The 16929-nt window shown below is 50.4% G+C and overlaps 4 protein-coding genes across 4 annotated transcripts; 1 reads left to right on the top strand and 3 right to left on the bottom strand.

The window, feature by feature from the left end:
- Positions 1-552: 552 nt before the first annotated feature.
- N7446_012273 (uncharacterized protein) lies at positions 553-1392 on the bottom strand (the record flags this gene model as incomplete). The annotated part of the gene is made up of 1 exon (XM_058521015.1): positions 553-1392. One exon carries the CDS (start codon positions 1390-1392, stop codon positions 553-555), a length of 840 nt encoding a protein of 279 aa, XP_058366381.1.
- Positions 1393-9408: 8016 nt separating this feature from the next.
- Positions 9409-11457, bottom strand: N7446_012274 (cytochrome P450; the record flags this gene model as incomplete). The annotated part of the gene is made up of 8 exons (XM_058521016.1): positions 9409-9574; positions 9649-9809; positions 9883-10323; positions 10406-10497; positions 10557-10704; positions 10759-11023; positions 11076-11139; positions 11193-11457. 8 exons carry the CDS (start codon positions 11455-11457, stop codon positions 9409-9411), a joined length of 1602 nt encoding a protein of 533 aa, XP_058366382.1.
- Positions 11458-13372: 1915 nt separating this feature from the next.
- Positions 13373-15103, top strand: N7446_012275 (uncharacterized protein; the record flags this gene model as incomplete). The annotated part of the gene is made up of 8 exons (XM_058521017.1): positions 13373-13688; positions 13744-14122; positions 14177-14235; positions 14294-14454; positions 14517-14705; positions 14770-14871; positions 14923-14997; positions 15059-15103. The coding sequence occupies 8 exons, from the start codon at positions 13373-13375 to the stop codon at positions 15101-15103; spliced, it is 1326 nt and encodes a 441-aa protein (XP_058366383.1).
- A 39-nt stretch (positions 15104-15142) lies between these two features.
- Positions 15143-16282, bottom strand: N7446_012276 (uncharacterized protein; the record flags this gene model as incomplete). Its single annotated transcript, XM_058521018.1, has 5 exons — positions 15143-15271; positions 15322-15473; positions 15531-15610; positions 15662-15974; positions 16039-16282. The coding sequence occupies 5 exons, from the start codon at positions 16280-16282 to the stop codon at positions 15143-15145; spliced, it is 918 nt and encodes a 305-aa protein (XP_058366384.1).
- Positions 16283-16929: the final 647 nt, after the last annotated feature.

Raw genomic sequence — 16929 nt, forward strand, 5'->3', positions numbered from 1 at the left:
AGGAGCGTGACCGGTTTCGTGATAGTGATGGTGGATAGTCTTACAAGCTACGTACGATTTGCTGGGGCTATGGTATTTCCATAGTCACCGTTTTGAAGTCTTTACGAACACCAAGTTTGATCGATGTTTACACAGAGCAAGTCGTTGTTCGACAGCCCCGGAAAATGTGTTCGATGTCTTGGGAGTAACCCAGCTCCTGGAATCACCCTGAGCTCCCAGGGTCTGCTGCCTTTTTGAAAACTTGCATCAGGTATTCTGGGGTTGGATTGGTCGCTGCATATACCATATTAGTGCACCTCGTGGAAGAACATTTGACCCGGACGTGACGTCGTGGGTGAAGAAATTCATAAATACATGCTTCCCATCCTACTCTTTCCACAATTAGGCTCCTCAGTGCCACCTTCTGCCTTGAGAGGATGATAACCACTCTTTTTTGATGATGACGATACTCTCAAACCTTGAATACCATATTCATAGGAACTGACTTAAGCAGTTCGGCTTTAGTGGATTCGATGCCTGACTTTCGATTGTAACTTACGATGTCATCCCCAGTTATATGTTACTCTGAAAAGGGAACTTGAAAGCAAACTCAACCTCTCCCAAAATATTCCTCCCATTTCTGTCTAGCACCCTGCCATTGAATACCGCGTTCGCCTCCGGACTGTACATTCTCTTCCACAAAACAACCGAGCGATCTTCATTATGGGTATCCGACTTGAATTCCATCGCCGTATCATGCTCTGAAAATTTGATCGTGTGGGGTTCTCCTGAAGCGTCGATGTAGGGTAGGGTAGAGCCGGGCCGTATGTCTTGGTAAAGATCATCCCAATCGATCGCAAAAGAGGAAGATTCCACGGTACACATGTATTTCGACCGTTGAGTCTCCATTTGAGGATGTCGATGTCTCAAGTATACGCCCGTACCCTTTAACCACATCACCGGCATGCTCGTATCGGGGTCTCTGTACATGTATTTGCTCTCCACAGGCTGGACTAAGGCGTCAAATGGCTCTTCAGATGCCGCGAGCTCTGTTGGCGCTTCGTACGTGGGCTGGTTGGGCCGTATTGCCACGATCCAAATTTCAGGCGTATGTATGAGTCCGCCATTGGTCTCTACCTCCGCAATTCGACTGCCCCAGTACGTCGCCGGACGTTGGATTCTCTCCATTAAATCCAGAATATCGCTACCAAGAATTAAGACTTGCAGTCCCTTCTTGATCAGTGGCTCAAAGTAGACCATGAAAGGGTCCTGCTCCCTGAGCGGATTCAGATATCTGCTGGCGTAGAGGAATTGTTCTGTGACTCCGAGCAGGTGCGCTATTAAAGAGATTTCCGTGGCGGTGAGTCCACTCAACAAGGGGTCAGCTAGCTCGTAATACTCGCTCTCCGTCATAACCAACTCAAAGATAGACCCGATGACGTTACGATATCTTTGGGGTATTGGAAATCTGTATACCCATGCCTTTGGCTTCATGTCTGGATGCGGTGGGGCAATTGTGGCCAGCTTGCAGAGAGCATGCGGTGTAGCTTTTGAGGGATGTTTGCATGCGCCAAGCCGATATGAACATCAGTTCTTTCAGTTGATAGATGATATGCAGGAAATTTTGCTAGGATATACAAAGGAGCGTACGTGCTACTTATATTACGGCGTCTAGCCCGCAATCTTGTAGTTGCCTTGACCAATACACGCTTGATGTTGTTCTTTGGCCCCGTAAGAGCTATTCCATTGGATGTGACGCGAGTGAGTCGCGCTAAGGCCTTGGCGGTGGGGCTAGTAAACAATTGCCGGACGTGTATTGGTTAAGACAATTTCGAGGTTTCGGGCTAGACGTACACTCTCACTTCCTGGCTCAGGAGGGCTACAGCCTATCGGCCAGGCTGGCGCCGCCCTTCCAAGGCTTCCAACACCCATGGGTTGGCGAGACCTGCTCGCAACCTAGTTCCGAAGTTGCGACTCCTGTTCCCATTTACGACATAGTTAATGTAATTTATGTTGGAATCGGCCGAACTGATCCTAGGAGCTGCCACGCTTTTTGTGAGGCCCCCCAAAAGTGTTAGTTCTCAATATAATGACGAGGAATGTGAACAGGCGACATGTGGGCGCGATTCAAACAACGTAGTCAGTCTTGACAGGAGGCCTTGAAATTAAAATTCTTGTGTCTATTTTGTTCAAAATTCATGAAAATATCGGCTCCATGATACATGGACACGGAGTCCTCGTAAGGAAGGAGTTGAAGGATGCAGGGGGGAAATTCTCAATCCGGTAAACGACTCCATAACTAGCAGCCAAGCCAAGTGTGCGATAAACCAAACCCAGACAAATTGGATTCACCGCATTGCAGTCGGAAGCCTTCAATTTGATTATAGGTTGCTTATGATGATGATGATGATGATGTATTCATTTGCCCGATGTAGCTCGCTCTATATATATGCTGCTATGCGGGAGTGCTGTCAGGCCTGCCGACAGCTGGAAGGTGGTCGCCAGCCCACTGGGCGACCGTCAGGGAACTCGCCTTGCGAATTTCTGATCAATCGCCCTCGAATCGAAAGACGTAGACTAAACAAAAGAAATGCACGGATGCAAACATGATAAACACAAAGCCAAAATGAACGTCATTTACCCCTGGTCGCGGGTAGGACCAGGGCCCCGCTTCAACACACCATTCCCACGCCCTCTTCTCTCCAACTGTCCAGTCTTGTCGGCTGCCGCTTGCGCGCTCGCTTGGATCAAGGGAGTACAGTGGACCTGGCACTGCACTCCTAATGGGCGCCATCCTTCTTCTTCCGTCACACTGTCTAAGGGATCATTGTCTCCGCTCCTTTGTCGTCCCCTTCCTCGCCCAGAGCCGTAGGGTCGACTGTCTGAAATTGGCCTAGGAGGCCGGTCTTGACCATGAATTCGGCCACAACTGTGCGGGCCTCCGGTCGTGTGAGGAGTTCGTCCCGGTGGAGAGCGACTCCCTGGTATGAGAGAGCGCTTCTCATCCAGTCTCGCTCGTCCTGGTGCAAGGGGCATTCCAGTAGGACGTGTGTTACTGTTTGGCTGCCAAGATCGCAATCACACCGCGCTGTTTCGCGTCGGTTGATACGATTCAGGTAAGCCCCTAGGCCAATTCGCCCAGTTCTAAGCTGCATCAGAATCGATGTCGTCGCTTTGCGCAAGCCCGTCCAGTATTCCAGCGTCTTCTTTGTTGGTGCTTCAATCAAGCGTTTCGTCGGACGACTGGTCGTTTCCTTGGCCCACGTTCTGTCCCACTCCAGCTTCGCTTCTCTGCGAATTCGTCGTCTCGCTGCGGCTGCGAGACGTATGTCTCGGTTGAGAGGGTTATGCAGCCCGTCCGGTTCCTGCGCCGCTTCTTTTGCGTGTTGGTCCACGATCTCGTTGCCAATGACTCCTTGGTGCGCAGGAATCCATCTGAGTTCTGTCCGAATACTTCTGCCCGCAAGTTGTAGGATCAGGTTGAGGCATCCTGCTAGATAGACCTGTCCTGACGGCATCCGCGGTCGCCTCAGCGCCTTCAGCGCTGCTTGGCTGTCTACAAAAATGACTACCCCGTTCTTCGCCTGCTTAGCCCATGGCTCTGTGCTTTCCAGAACCATTTCAAGTGCCATCTCAATGGCTCGAAGCTCTGCCGCATATACGGTGGACGTATTATCATCTCCCATCTGGCTATGAGCATGTTGATCCTCAAGGTCCACGACCGCTGCCGCTCCGATCCTTCCATCAATCCCGCTCCCGTCGGTGTACAGTATCAAGGGTCTTTTTCTTGGGTCTTTGGTCAGGATCTGGTTGTGGTGGTTGACCGCAACCTCTCTTTCCTCGATGATTACCTCCGGCGGCGCTTGCCATGGTGCCTGGACGAATGCCTTTCGATTCTCCCAGTTCCTCGCGAAAGTTCCCGGGAGAGTCGTGAGGCATCCGTCCGTCTTCCAGGCCTGCGCCTCCATTGGTGTCCATCCAGCCCAGTCTCTCTCGTCCGCCGGTCGGCGTCGTAACATCGTGGGCGGGATCGCAAATTCCGGTCCTGTTCGTAGTCGAAGTGCCGTTTCCTTCACCAGTCGATTCATGTGAACAGAGATAGGAGGTAGGTGGAGCTCTGCATTCAGTGCCTCTGCTGCCGTAGTTTTGAAAGCTCCGCTAATGAGGCATGCTGCCTGTTTTTGTAATGCTGCGAACGGCTTACTGATTGTGCGTGCCTTGTATTTACTGATGAGCATAGGTTGATACCACGCGGAAACCCCAAAGAGCATCTGCGGGATTATCACCGCTTGGTAGATCTTTCGCATTGCATAGAGTGAGGCTCCCCACGTTGATCCTGCCAGGCTTCGTAGTGCGTGGAGAGAGACACCGGCCTTGGCCACCGCTTTCTCGCGGTGATGGTGGAATTCCAGACCCGGATCCAGCCAATAGCCTAGGTACCGCTCAGCCGTCCTCGTCGCTGTCACCGTGTGTCCTCGTAGAGAAAGCGATGTGTGTTGTGGGTCGACTTCCCTGGTGTTTACAAAATGCACGAGTGCATACTTCTTCGGGTCAAAAACTGATGCATGTTTCTCGGCCCATTGGTCGGCTTTGCGGCATGCCGCTCTGAGTTTCTTGATGGTTTCGCGTTCGCTGTCTCCCTTTGTCATGAAGCAAACATCGTCGACCCACCCGTTGCTAGTCACACCGTTACCGCAGTTCTCAACGAGGTCTGCGTTGTAGATGAGATATAGAATGGGTGAGATCGGTGATCCTTGAGGGATGCCTGTAGGTGTCGGGATTCGATCAGATGTGCCCTCGGGCATGCGGATCCGTGTGCTTCGGTTGGTCAAGAAGGCCCTCACCCAGGGAACGAAGTGTCCCAGACGTCGTTTCTTGAGGTTGTGTAGTAGACGTTCATGGGAGACATTGTCGTACGCTCCGGACACGTCCAGCATCAGCAGAGATACCACTGGCTTGCCCTTTCCCCATGCAGTTTTGATTCGGTCGATGATAATGTGGATAGCATGATCGGTGGATATACCCTTTCGTCCGCCTAGATGGGTTCGTGGGAGTAAACCGTTGGTTTCTGCTGCGTAGCTGATCCGTCGCGCGACAACTGCCTCCAGAAACTTTCCGAGCGTGTTCAGCAACGCCACGGGTCTGTAGGATTTTGCGAGCTGGTAGTCACTTTTGCCTTGCTTCCGGAGCACCACCGTGATTGAGCGCTGGAAATGTGACGGGTTGTATCCCGTGTTTATGCATGCGTTGAATAACTGGACCACTGTTGCTAGAACCACCGGTATCTTGATAAGCTTGTGCCAGAGAGAGTTTGGTATACCGTCTTCTCCGGGTGCTTTCCCTGCTTTCGCTCCTCGCACCGCCTCCTGTATCTCTTGAGCGGTGACTGCTGGAAACTCGATTTGCTGTGGGTACAGGAATGAGTCTGTGTCGGATAGATCGGCCGGCGGTGGTTTTGGGAAGAAGGCAGTCCGGAATGCCTCTGCCTTTTGCTCAACTGTTTCTGCGAGAGTTCCAGGCATTTGGGGATCCTGTATTTTCAGCGAAGGGGTGATACCCTTCTCATATGCCCCGTCTCGGTTTCTTGCCCATTTAGCCAATCGCCACATACCCTGTGGGCCATCTTCAACGACTTGCTGGACTCGGCGCCGGTGCGCTCTTGACAATGTTTTCTTGACGAGTCGCGTTTTCTTGTTGCGTGCTTCCGAGTAGCACATCCAGTCGTAGGGGTCTTGAGTTCTCGTATGTCTGCGACGGAGGCGACGAACTTCTTTGACCGCAACTTTACACTCGTCGTCAAAGTCGGGGTTCGACCACGCGGATGGTTTTGCCCATGGGGTTGATTCCTCGATTGCTGACTGGATTACACCCATTAGCTCCAGGCATTTGGCTTCTATCCTCTGCGGATCTGCCTGGTATAGGCCTCCTGCCTGTAGACCTCCTTCGATCTTCTGGATGAGTTTCTGGTCATCAGTTGCGTTCCAGTTTCTTCTCTTCTGTTGTACAGCAATGGGTGTAATAATATCAAGCACAGTCCTGATCGGGAAATGGTCGGATGCGTGCTCGATGTCATCCGCCCTCTCGCAATTGATAAGCCTGTTGACCAGGTTGAATGTGATGAAGGTGAGGTCAATCACCGACGACTGATCGTTTCGAGACCAGGTAGGTCTGCCTTGTTGGGTCGTCAACTCGAGTCCCCATTCATTGGCAATTTCTAGGAGTTGCTCGGCCTCCTGATCGGCCCTGGTCCCTGTTCCTCCCCATCTCGGGTGATGCGCGTTCATATCTCCAAGGATGATGTGTTCTCCATGAGGTCGTTTTGACAGCTCATTTCTCAGATGTCTAAGAGTATTGCTGCCCGGCCTATTGTATATGTTGTGTATGAAGAGATCTGTCCAGTCTCTGCCCTGATGAGCCTTTCTAAGTTTCAGTAACTGGTAGTCCTGTGAGACGAGTTGACACGACCAAGTGCTCGGGTCAAGCCTTTTAGACACAAACAGGCATACGCCCGGTTGGGAGAGATCCGAGGCTTGGACTTGATTGTCCTGGCCTTGGGTTGTTCCGTCGGCAGCTGCTTTTGGTGGGTAAATTAGCTGGAATGTTGCCGTCGCTGGTTGGTGTGTTGTGTGTTGCATTTCGTTCTTCCATGGCTCCTGCACCGCGACGACGTCCGCCGCGAGGACATTTCTGTCTCTGAGGAACGTTGCCATCACTGGCCACGATTTGTGTACGTTGTATTGAAGAATCTCAAACGATTTCATTGATGAGTTTGTTCGTCATCGCTTCGTTCGCTGGCCTCGTGCCATACTTCATCATTTGGGTCTTCGATTGTTGGTGCATCCGTCGTAAAAATCGGCGGAGAAGATCCGATTGGTATCGCTTGTCGCTGCTTGTATTTCAGAACCACCAATTTGCGGTATTCGGGGCTCTCCGGGTCCAGTTCGTCCTCGTCATCAGGCTCGGACGTGTTACCGGCCATGTTGACAGAGGTGACCTCGTTAATGAATTGGGTAAGTCGGTGTTCCCGGCTATCCTGCGGAGTGTCAGGTTGAGGGAGATCGGCCGGAGTGGGTTGAATGCTGAGCCATTCATTGTCGTCTGGTTGCTCGTCCATGGTGTCGTCCGGCTCGCCTGTGCGGCGCCTTTTCGAGGCCGCTTGGAGCCTTGTTGACCCTTGGCATGCTAGTGGTATCATTGCTGGTTTCGGATTCTTTGGCCTCGTTCTTGAGCCTTTTGGGCGACCAGGACCTCTTTTGAGCTGAGTAGGCTGAATAGGCTCAGTGTTTTCCTCTGGTGATGTTTCTACTTCTATTGCTGCAGCCTCCACGTCGATTACAGCATCCTGGGGGTTCCGCCGGGGCTCTTCCCCCCGTTGCTCCTCTGGAGCGTGTATCGACGCTTCGAGTCCATTCGTGGCCATGGGGTCTGCCCTGGTCGAAGTTGCTTCTTTGCCGGTGCTTGCCGTCACTCGGAGGTGCAGAGGAACGCGGTGATATGCAGGGCAGTTGGCCAGCGCTTGCTTGGCTTCGTTCATCGCTGCAACCTTCACCGGACATTCCCGACTTGTAGGGCGATGCCCTTCACCACAATTGGCGCACTTGACTGGTATCGCTTGCCCCTTCGTCGACGGACACTCCCAGGTCGGGTGTCCGTTGGCGCAGTGACCGCATTTGAAGAAGTTGGAACAGTGTGACTGGATATGCCCCGGCTTTTGGCATTTTCTGCATAGCTTTATCCGCCCCTCACGACAGAATCGTGATGCATTGTGAATTTGCTTCCCCCACACGACTCCCGAGATGATCGCGCGATTAGCCACGACTGGGCTGGTGAACTCGATCAGGATGGAGCCCTCCGCCCTCTCACCCGGACGGGTCATCCATCCTAGATACTGAATCTTAGCGCCTTCGCCCCAGTTGTTCTGCCTGAGCAGCTCAGCCGCAACGTCAGCCATCGTCTCCGGAGTAACCTTCATGGACCTCACGGGAATATGGTACGCCACCACTCCCCATGACGGTTCTTGGACCACCGAGCCTGGTCCAAAGGCTCTCAGCCACGCAGCATGTTTGCGGAGGACCTCTGCCCCTGCCGCACTGTTGGCGATCATTGCCACATCCCCCGACGGCAATTTTCGAGCAGCGACAAAGAAAGCCTGTCCGGCCAGTACCCCTGAATTCTTCTGACAGGCATTTGCTACCCTCTGTCGTTCAGCCCTCTCGACCAAATCTTTTGGTGTCAATCCACGGATTTGCTCGCGGTTCATTCCGACCTTGACGATGACCTCTCGGTCCTCGCGAAGTTCCATTTCCGGTACTCCTGGAGACGATGTGCCGCCGCTCCTGGTGATAGGAGCCGCAGCCGTAGCCAAGTCGCGCTGCCATTCTTTGGCCCGGAAGTTGCGCCACGCTGCTGCAGAGTTCGCCGCGGGGGTAGATAGTGCCGTCGATAATGTGTTCGTTGTCTTTTCAATGGTATTAATTCGCTGGTTCAGGCGTTCGGTGCCGGCGTTGATCTTAGTCAGCGCCTCAAGCACCTTGGCCATCCCCTGACCGTCTCCCCGTTGGGCGTTTAGTGCGTACTGGCGGACGGCACGAATATATCCAGTGACGTACCGGTCCTCCGTGCCATTGTTTTCGATGTGGTTGAGCACCCTGCGGGCCCCTTCCGCGATGTCGTCCATGGATAGGGGCGGATCCGCGAGGGCCGTGGTTTTTGGCGTTCCTCTCCTGTCAGGGGGCAAAATCTGTGCGTTCGCACCCGTCCCCACCATCGCTGCCATCTCCCCTATGAAAAGGGTATCAGGCCGTAGCGCTTGAGGTTACGATTACGATGAACTAATTCAAGAGGCCGTGAGACCTCTGATTGGCTAGATATTTCAAGAAAACGTTTTTGCCAAGAAAGAGTTGTTTTTCTCCCTGGTAAATTTTCCATAAAAAAGCATGAAAAAGCAAAGAACAATCGCATATTCTCTATATAAGGACACGTCCGATACGTCCTAAGCCGGTCGGACGATACGCGTTGCCAAGAATTAATGCGTTTTTACCAAATTATGCATTGGAAACATGATTACTGCAGTCAGCCTATTCGGGCCGCCGATTGTCCAAACGCTCAACCTGAGGGTCAATCTAATGCTGCCCTAACTAATTTCGGGTTTCCTTTGCACAAAACAGATTCCTGGCTCGATAAATATTATGGTAGTGATCGAAACCATATCGATGTATATAGTACCCAATTTCTTCGTTCGCATGCTATGCGTTACGCACCAGATTATTTGGGTTGCGGCCTCTACTCCCCGATCGATGGCAGCAAAAGTGGCAGCGGAGCGACGAGGATTCGTCAGGACCCGCACCCCACGCATATCTGCTTCCTTATCCAAACTGGCTTCCAAGCCCACAAAGATGACCTAGTGGCCTTTCTGCATGTGACTGTCACTTATTTCACCCAATTATCGGCCAGAACCTCGACTTCCACGGAAGACTTCATCTCGATCAGGGCGTGGTCGAGATAATGGAGTTTGGGACCGGTCGGGGAGACCAAGCGCAGGTCGAACCGACTGAAGATGACGGAGATCATAGTGTACATTTTGAGGTAGGCAAGGCTATGTTCTTCGAGTTAGGGAAGGAAAGCTCACAGCAGGGAATAAGGATTGACTTTCTCTGGGATCGCACATACTTCATGCCCAGGCAGCTCCGACTGCCTTTGCCAAATGCAATCATCCATCGGTCCATACTGCGGGAATTCTCGCCCATCCAGCGTTCGGGCAAGAACTTCTCTGGCTCAGGGAAGAGACCGCCGTTGTCCAGGATACAGCGGGAGCTGATAGAGACGATAGTCTACAAACCGAACAAGCTATCATAAGCGAATGCTTCATTAAGTGATGAATGGGGCTGGAAGGGGAAAGCATACACCTCCGGGAATAAATTTCTTGTTGATCTCAGTGCCTTGGGGAGGGACTACTCGGGGCAAGCGTCCCGGAAACGGACTCGACATTCGCAGAGACTCCTTGATCACGGCAGACAGATAGGGCAGTTTGCGGACATCTCGGTAGCTGAACTCATCCTTTATGATGGCAGAAGCGCTGCGTAGCTCCTCACGCAGAGTATGCAGTACCTCCGGGTTGGATAGGATGTGGAAAATGGCAAAGGTCGTGGCCATGCTCGTGGTATCGGTGCCCGCAATCGCGAACAGAAACGCTTGGTCGATCAGTTCACTATTTGCAGGAACTTTGTAATTCTTGTCCGGATTTTCAGCGAGGAGCACGTCAAATAGTGTGGGGCGGCCATTCGTCATCGTTGTTATCCCCTGCGCGCGCCGTTGTCGGACGCGTTCGATCCAGGCGATGCATTGCTATATTTTAAACCAAGGGGTCAGCATCTCTCTATTCCGAAATAGTATCCTACCGGGTAATAAAAGCGAGCGAGATCCGAACCTCTCGAAAGTATGCATAGCCCGGAACGATCTTATTTGTCAGGCTATTGGGGAGCAACAAAGCAAACTGGGCTATCCAGGGAGCGTGAACCACTGCAGCAAGCAAACAGATGAGCATCTAGTTGGGAGCGGCACGGTAGGAATTTCCTTACTAATCCAGACATTTTCCACGAACATGTCTAGGTTGCTCAGGAACTTGTCCGAATAATACCCAGACTCAACCAAATTTAGGCTTTGGCCGAAAATCAGGTCACAACTGATGTCCGTCTGCAGAACATATGCCATAGCTTCAATGTTAGCCTATCCTATTGTATGCGCTTTCGATAAATTATGGTTACCCCTGGCGCGACTTACGGTAATACATCGAAGAAAGTGCATGACGTTCAATCTCTGGGCGCCCTGCTGCGACTGAACAGCCATTATACCAGTAGCCTTGTGAACCATCTCATAGACTTGCTCTGCCATCCCATCCACCGAGGATCCGGTGAACATGGGAGCAATCACAGTGCGCAGAGGCTTGTGTCGGTGCGGATCCGTGATAGTGGCCAGCGACGTCGCGAAGCCGAAGGCCTCGTAGAAGTATGGCGCCTTGTAGAAGTCTGTGCTCACTTTAAACACCCTAGTAGTTCGTGAGCCGGCTGATTGGTCAGAAACATTAGAATATGACACACTTGTGGTAGAATTCAGGATCATTGATGTGAAGATGATTCGGGGAGATCCGAATAACGGGGGAGTCTTAATATATCAGTTAGCCAGGTTCAGGCTGGAAATACTGCTTTTTCCCTTACTGTAAACTTTGTGTAGCTTGGGTATCGCTTGCAGAAATGTCCCGTTACAGACCATGTCCTGCCAGAACTCCCACAGGTGCGATGCGGCGGCGATTGGGGGGCCCGGGAACTTGCTGAGTGGGTGAAAGAATAGGCGTCGGAGATACTTCGTCAGTAATAGCACTAGAACCAGCACAGCCATAGGTGAGGTGAGTTGAGATGAAATTGGCGATAAGGAGGCCCAAAGGCCATTGAGATCCCCCAAGTTGGCGCTTTTCAACACCATGGTGAGGAAATTTAAAGCTCCTGGATCTCAAGCGCTGAAAGAGTATAACCAAAGAACAATGAATAATAAGGGGAAAAGATAGCATTAATATACAGAGGATTTCGAAAACAGATTACCCCCCAGACACGCACGCTTTCTTTCCCAGCGCCCCACTAAGTCTGCGCTAAGCTGATTCTGGCTAGATGAAGCCCCTTCCCCGAGGGCTGACGCCATATCATTGGCTGCGGGAGAATCTGGAACCCGGGCGATCCGGACAAGGCGCCAAAGTGGGTCTCTGGGAGAGTGAACGTGCGTTCCTGGGGGGTAAACTGTTTCGAAATCCACTGTACATCCAGTATGCCAAGACCTTCGGCTTCCGCGACGATGATCGGTGCGTGTGCGGTGCGCAATAAACAGTCACCCACGTGCTGGTGTACTGCCCAAATTTGAGGGAAATCCGATGGGAGCTAAGACGTGAAGCTGGGGACGCGTTCAACGACGTGTCGAGTCTGCTGGGAGGCTCAACCGAAGGTAAGAGAGGTAAGCCAGACATCGTGTCGCGGGCTAGGACGGTCAAAGCCGTACTAGACTTCGCTGAGGCGTCACAAAGATTCAAAAGTCGCGCGCCATGAGGGCAGCCTAATAACTTGAACGGCACCTGGGCCATGATAGGCCTTGACGAAGCTCCAAGTTCGTTTTCAGGAAGTGGGACATTACACATGTACATACAAGGATATATATAGTTGTTGTATCCTGTATATCGCCAAAAGAGTTGATTTCCCAACTAGACTAAAATACGAATCCGCACTCAGCCTAGTGGGTTATGGTTTAGAATCCAACTCTTTTTTTCTTTTAGTTGGATTCTAAACCATAACCCACTAGGCTGAGTGCGGATTCGTATTTTAGTCTAGTTGGGAAATCAACTCGCGAGGGGTCAGCGTAAATGAAATCATCCATCCATCCATACTGTAAAAGGAGGCGAAAAGACGCTGAAAACGCGAGACTTACACGCTATATGAGAGACTATATTAGCGTGTTTTGGTTAAGCGGTGTAGGCCATAATGAAAGGCGGTATAGGAGTGGTTCTATAGGGGTGTTAAAACCTTTGCTGCGTCACTGTATATAGGTGGAACCGTTGAATTATACCTATTCTACAATTTCCGACAGAACCTACACAGACCCACGTTGCTTTCTTCGGCTTTGGTTATATCTAGCGGGCGTTAGTCTTCGGTTAGTGTAGTGGATTGGAGGCGCATTTGCCCTCTAAAATATCGTACCTGTTGTGATATGAGGCTGGTGCAGATCAGGAATCAAGCCGAACCATCGGAATTAATCCCGAGATATGTATACGAAGAAACAAGTTGATTGGAAATCAACTTGTTCTTCTCGTTGTATATATAGTCTCAAGTTTCCCACTGAATAATAGAAGAATCAATCTTCCTTTGAAATACAACAGTACCAATCCAGAGGAGGGAGTGAGACATGGGAGGGTGAGACACGGAAGAGTGAGAACCCCAAGACACAACGCAAAATGCGCCGGGATTTTCCTCCCGATAGGGGAAATGGCGTCAAATGTTCCTCCTATCGGATCTGCATAGTCGCCGCATTCACGCAATGCACAGTCCCATAATTCCATACCTTAAAGAGACGCTAAGTGACACACATGCTAGCTTCAATCTCCATTTTCCCCACATATAATCAACTCGCTGGCTTGTTTACCCGGACGAAAGCATCCGATATGAATTTACCCCACCACAACCCCGCAAAGGGGGGTTGTTTAGCGTTACCCCGTCGAGCTAGGGCAGAGGACGCCAGAAAATATTTTGGTGGTTGAGGTAGTATTAATATGCCTTGGGGACCAACCCCCTGGTAGCTCCTGGTACGCAATTGATACGCTTATCTATCCCATACTATACCTGACTTTCATTTCATCAATATGAAGGTCACAAATGCCTTGGTACAGGCCATTGGCGTGCTCAGCTCTCTCGGTTCAATAGTAGATGCAAAGGACCATGGTCACTCTCGAACTGATGCATGCCACCCAAATCACCCATTCAAGCCTCTCCCCGCTAGCAATGCCAGAAATAAGACCTGTCATGTAGCCAACCATGGACATGGAAAGGACGACTCAACCAATGTTCTTGCCGCATTGAAGAAATGCAACAATGGCGGAAAGGTTATTTTTGACGCCGACAAGACTTATACCATTGGGAAAGCGCTTGACATGACGTTCCTCAAGCATGTTGATCTGGGTACGTACTACACACGGACCCTCAAGGCTTATATTTGATGAGCCTCGACTGATAGAAAGCCAGATAGAAATCCAGGGCCATGTTCAGTTCACCAATGACACGGATTACTGGCAAGCAAATGCTTTCAAGCAGATCTACCAGAATGCCACGACCTTCTTCCAACTCGGCGGCGAGGATGTCAATATGTATGGTGATGGTACCCTCGATGGAAACGGTCAGGTATGGTATGATCTGTATGCAAAGGATGCTCTCATCCTGCGTCCCATTCTGATGGGTATCATCGGATTGAAGGGTGGCACCATTGGTCCTCTCAAGCTTCGCTATTCCCCACAGTGGTACCACTTCGTGGCCAATTCCACTGATTTGCTGTTTAATGGAATTGATATCACGGGATTTAGCAGCAGTAAGAATGTGGCTAAGAATACAGATGGATGGTATGTCAAGTTGGAAATTCTAATCCCTGGGGTTTTATTAATGGCTGTCATTAGGGATCTTTACCGCTCGTCGAATATTGTCATTCAGAACTCTTTTATTAACAATGGAGATGGTATGTTGAGCCTTTCGCACTATTCATAGCCAACTTAGACTAACTAACCATTTCGAAGACTGCGTCTCCTTCAAGCCCAACAGTACCGAGATCCTAGTTCAGAACCTTCATTGCAACGGTTCTCACGGCATTTCCGTCGGATCTCTCGGTCAATACGAAGGCGAGATTGATATTGTGCAGAATGTGCTCGTCTACAACATTTCCATGTTCAATGCATCCGTAAGTTCAAACCCCGAGACCGCCATCAGCGAAAGAGTAATATGTCTGATTTCCTTGCGTAGGATGGTGCTCGCATCAAAGTCTGGCCTGGAACTGCGTCTGCGCTCTCAGCAGATCTCCAAGGCGGCGGTGGATCAGGCATTGTAAGGAACATTACCTACGACGGAATGATCATCGATAACGTGGACTATGCGATTGAGGTGACTCAATGCTATGGCCAGAAGAACCTCACTCTTTGCAATGAGTTCCCCGTAAGTATTTCCTACATCATGCCTTTCTACGCTGTAGTAACTGACGAATGACTACTCCATATAGAGCAGCCTCATCATCGAAGATATCCTTTTCACTAACTTCAATGGCGAGACCTCGGGTAAATATGACCCTAAAGTAGGAACTATTGTCTGCTCGAGCCAGAATGTGAGCATCTTCAATCCCCAGATATATATTCCAGTATCTGACTTCCTACAGGTTTGCTCGGATATCAAGGCAACCAAGATCGATGTTACTAGCCCTAATGGGGATGACGAGTTTACTTGCATAAATGTATGTTTTCCATTAATCTATAACTGCCCATAAAAGCTTGTTGACAATCTCCTTCTTACAGGTCGATGACAGCTTATTGGATGTGAACTGTGCTACTACCTCTTAGAGAATTTGATGACAAGGGTATTCCAAAATGAAATTGGGTTTAAGTAGCCGTTATAGGGCAGAAGCTCTCTAGACCAGGGGATGCCTCGGCCTCCGATTCTTGCGTGGTAAGGTCGGTTCCGGATGCGTGCTCAAGTTGTTCAATGTTCTCCTTGCCCTCAATTGTAACCTCAAACTCCCAAAAAAATGAGATGCAATGCCTGAAAATTGGGAACTTACAGTCTCATTGCCAGTGTCAATATCCAAAGCATTTCTTCCTGCATATGCAGACTCCGTCATCCAGAAAAAGATCATGATAAACGCCAGCCCGAAAGCACCGCCCATGGGATGTAGAGAAATGCGATATGAGCCGTCCTCGATAACACCTCCAGCTTTTCGGTTCCATATCAGTCAACGTAGAAGCAATATTGCACCATGAGATCCCTCACCAATCGGAATAGCAAGATTGATTTCACCCAGAACACCTAGGTTAAAGATGGCTGTTCGGAAGCCTCGTCCGTGCACAAACCTAACAAGCCATTAGGTACCACGCGCCAGATCATATTCGGTGTACCCTTACCAGATGTCTGCAATTGAAGCCGGAATCAATGCCTCCATTGATGCCATGAATAAACCACAAACAACCCGAGCTGCAACAAGAGACGGCAAGCTCTTCGCCTCAGCAGCCCAGAAACACGAAACCATAAGGCCGACTGTAGTACTGGGGTAGACTGGTCGCTTGCCATATTTGACGGCGAGCGATTTGAACAAAAGACTGCCGATTGCGATAGCGGTGATCGTTCCGCCCTGGTTACCAGATACGAATGTTGTCAATGGGACATCAAATTCCTTAGCAAGAGGAACAAATGCAAATTCCAGAAGGGGCTTAACGGCTACATAGTGGAAGTATTAGTTTTGAATGCATAGTAAACAAAGTAAATGGTCCCTGTGTCCTACATCCAACACGACCACAACCCCAGCCATAGGTAATTGTGAACAGCTCTTTCTTTTTCCGAGGCCAGTTGTATGGGTTTTTTGACGAGTCGGAGGGTTGAGGCACAAGTACAATTTGGCCAGTTGGGTCATGTTTGAGGAGACTGGGATCAATGCCTGGGTAATTTGTGGAGCCTTGGAGATCGTTTAATGGAGCTGTCCCGGGGACATGCTCCAGCTTGCCATCGTCTAGAATGCCAAGCGGCATCTTGGGAATGAGATTACAGTTCTGTAGGAACAACCTTGCCTGAGATTGAGACGCGGAAAGAAGAAAGATGCGTATGAGTTCAACAAAATTGCCTTTTCAAGGCGCAGACAAATGATGATAGATAAAGGACGATCAATGGTCTTTATAACATATCAGACTTCCTCTTGGGTCGACTAGTAACTTGCAGACACGGAACGAATGAGCTGTAATCCGAGATGGGGCAAGCCCCATCTTGCAGACTTCGCTTGAAATCCGGGGTTTTTACAGGGTTTCTCCGAATGTAATCGGGTCGATGACTGAACCCACTTGCTGGATGGCGTGGCGTATCCTCATGTCCAAGCGTGGTCGGCTTTTTGTGTCCAGAAAGCTGTCGGAACCCACCTTGGGCACAGCAGCCTTGAGACCAAATTAAGTTAATCTCTGCAATAATGTTGTCACCAGACCCAGGAAATAGAGGCGACGTGGTTGACGCATTGTGCTGTCATATTGCAGGGTTAGCGAGATTGAAAAGCCTCGGGTTGCTCAACAGCGAATGAGTTTATTCTATGGCCAGCGAATGGCAACGGAAGGTTGATTCATACTTCTTACGAGCTTTGGCCTGATAGACGGCAGTTAGACCGAACCGAAAATAGGCCTTCGGCACAAGG

This window comes from Penicillium canescens (assembly GCF_028828765.1).
Source record: "Penicillium canescens strain IBT 15451 chromosome Unknown utg000010l_segment0_segment0, whole genome shotgun sequence".
NCBI lineage: Eukaryota > Fungi > Ascomycota > Eurotiomycetes > Eurotiales > Aspergillaceae > Penicillium > Penicillium canescens.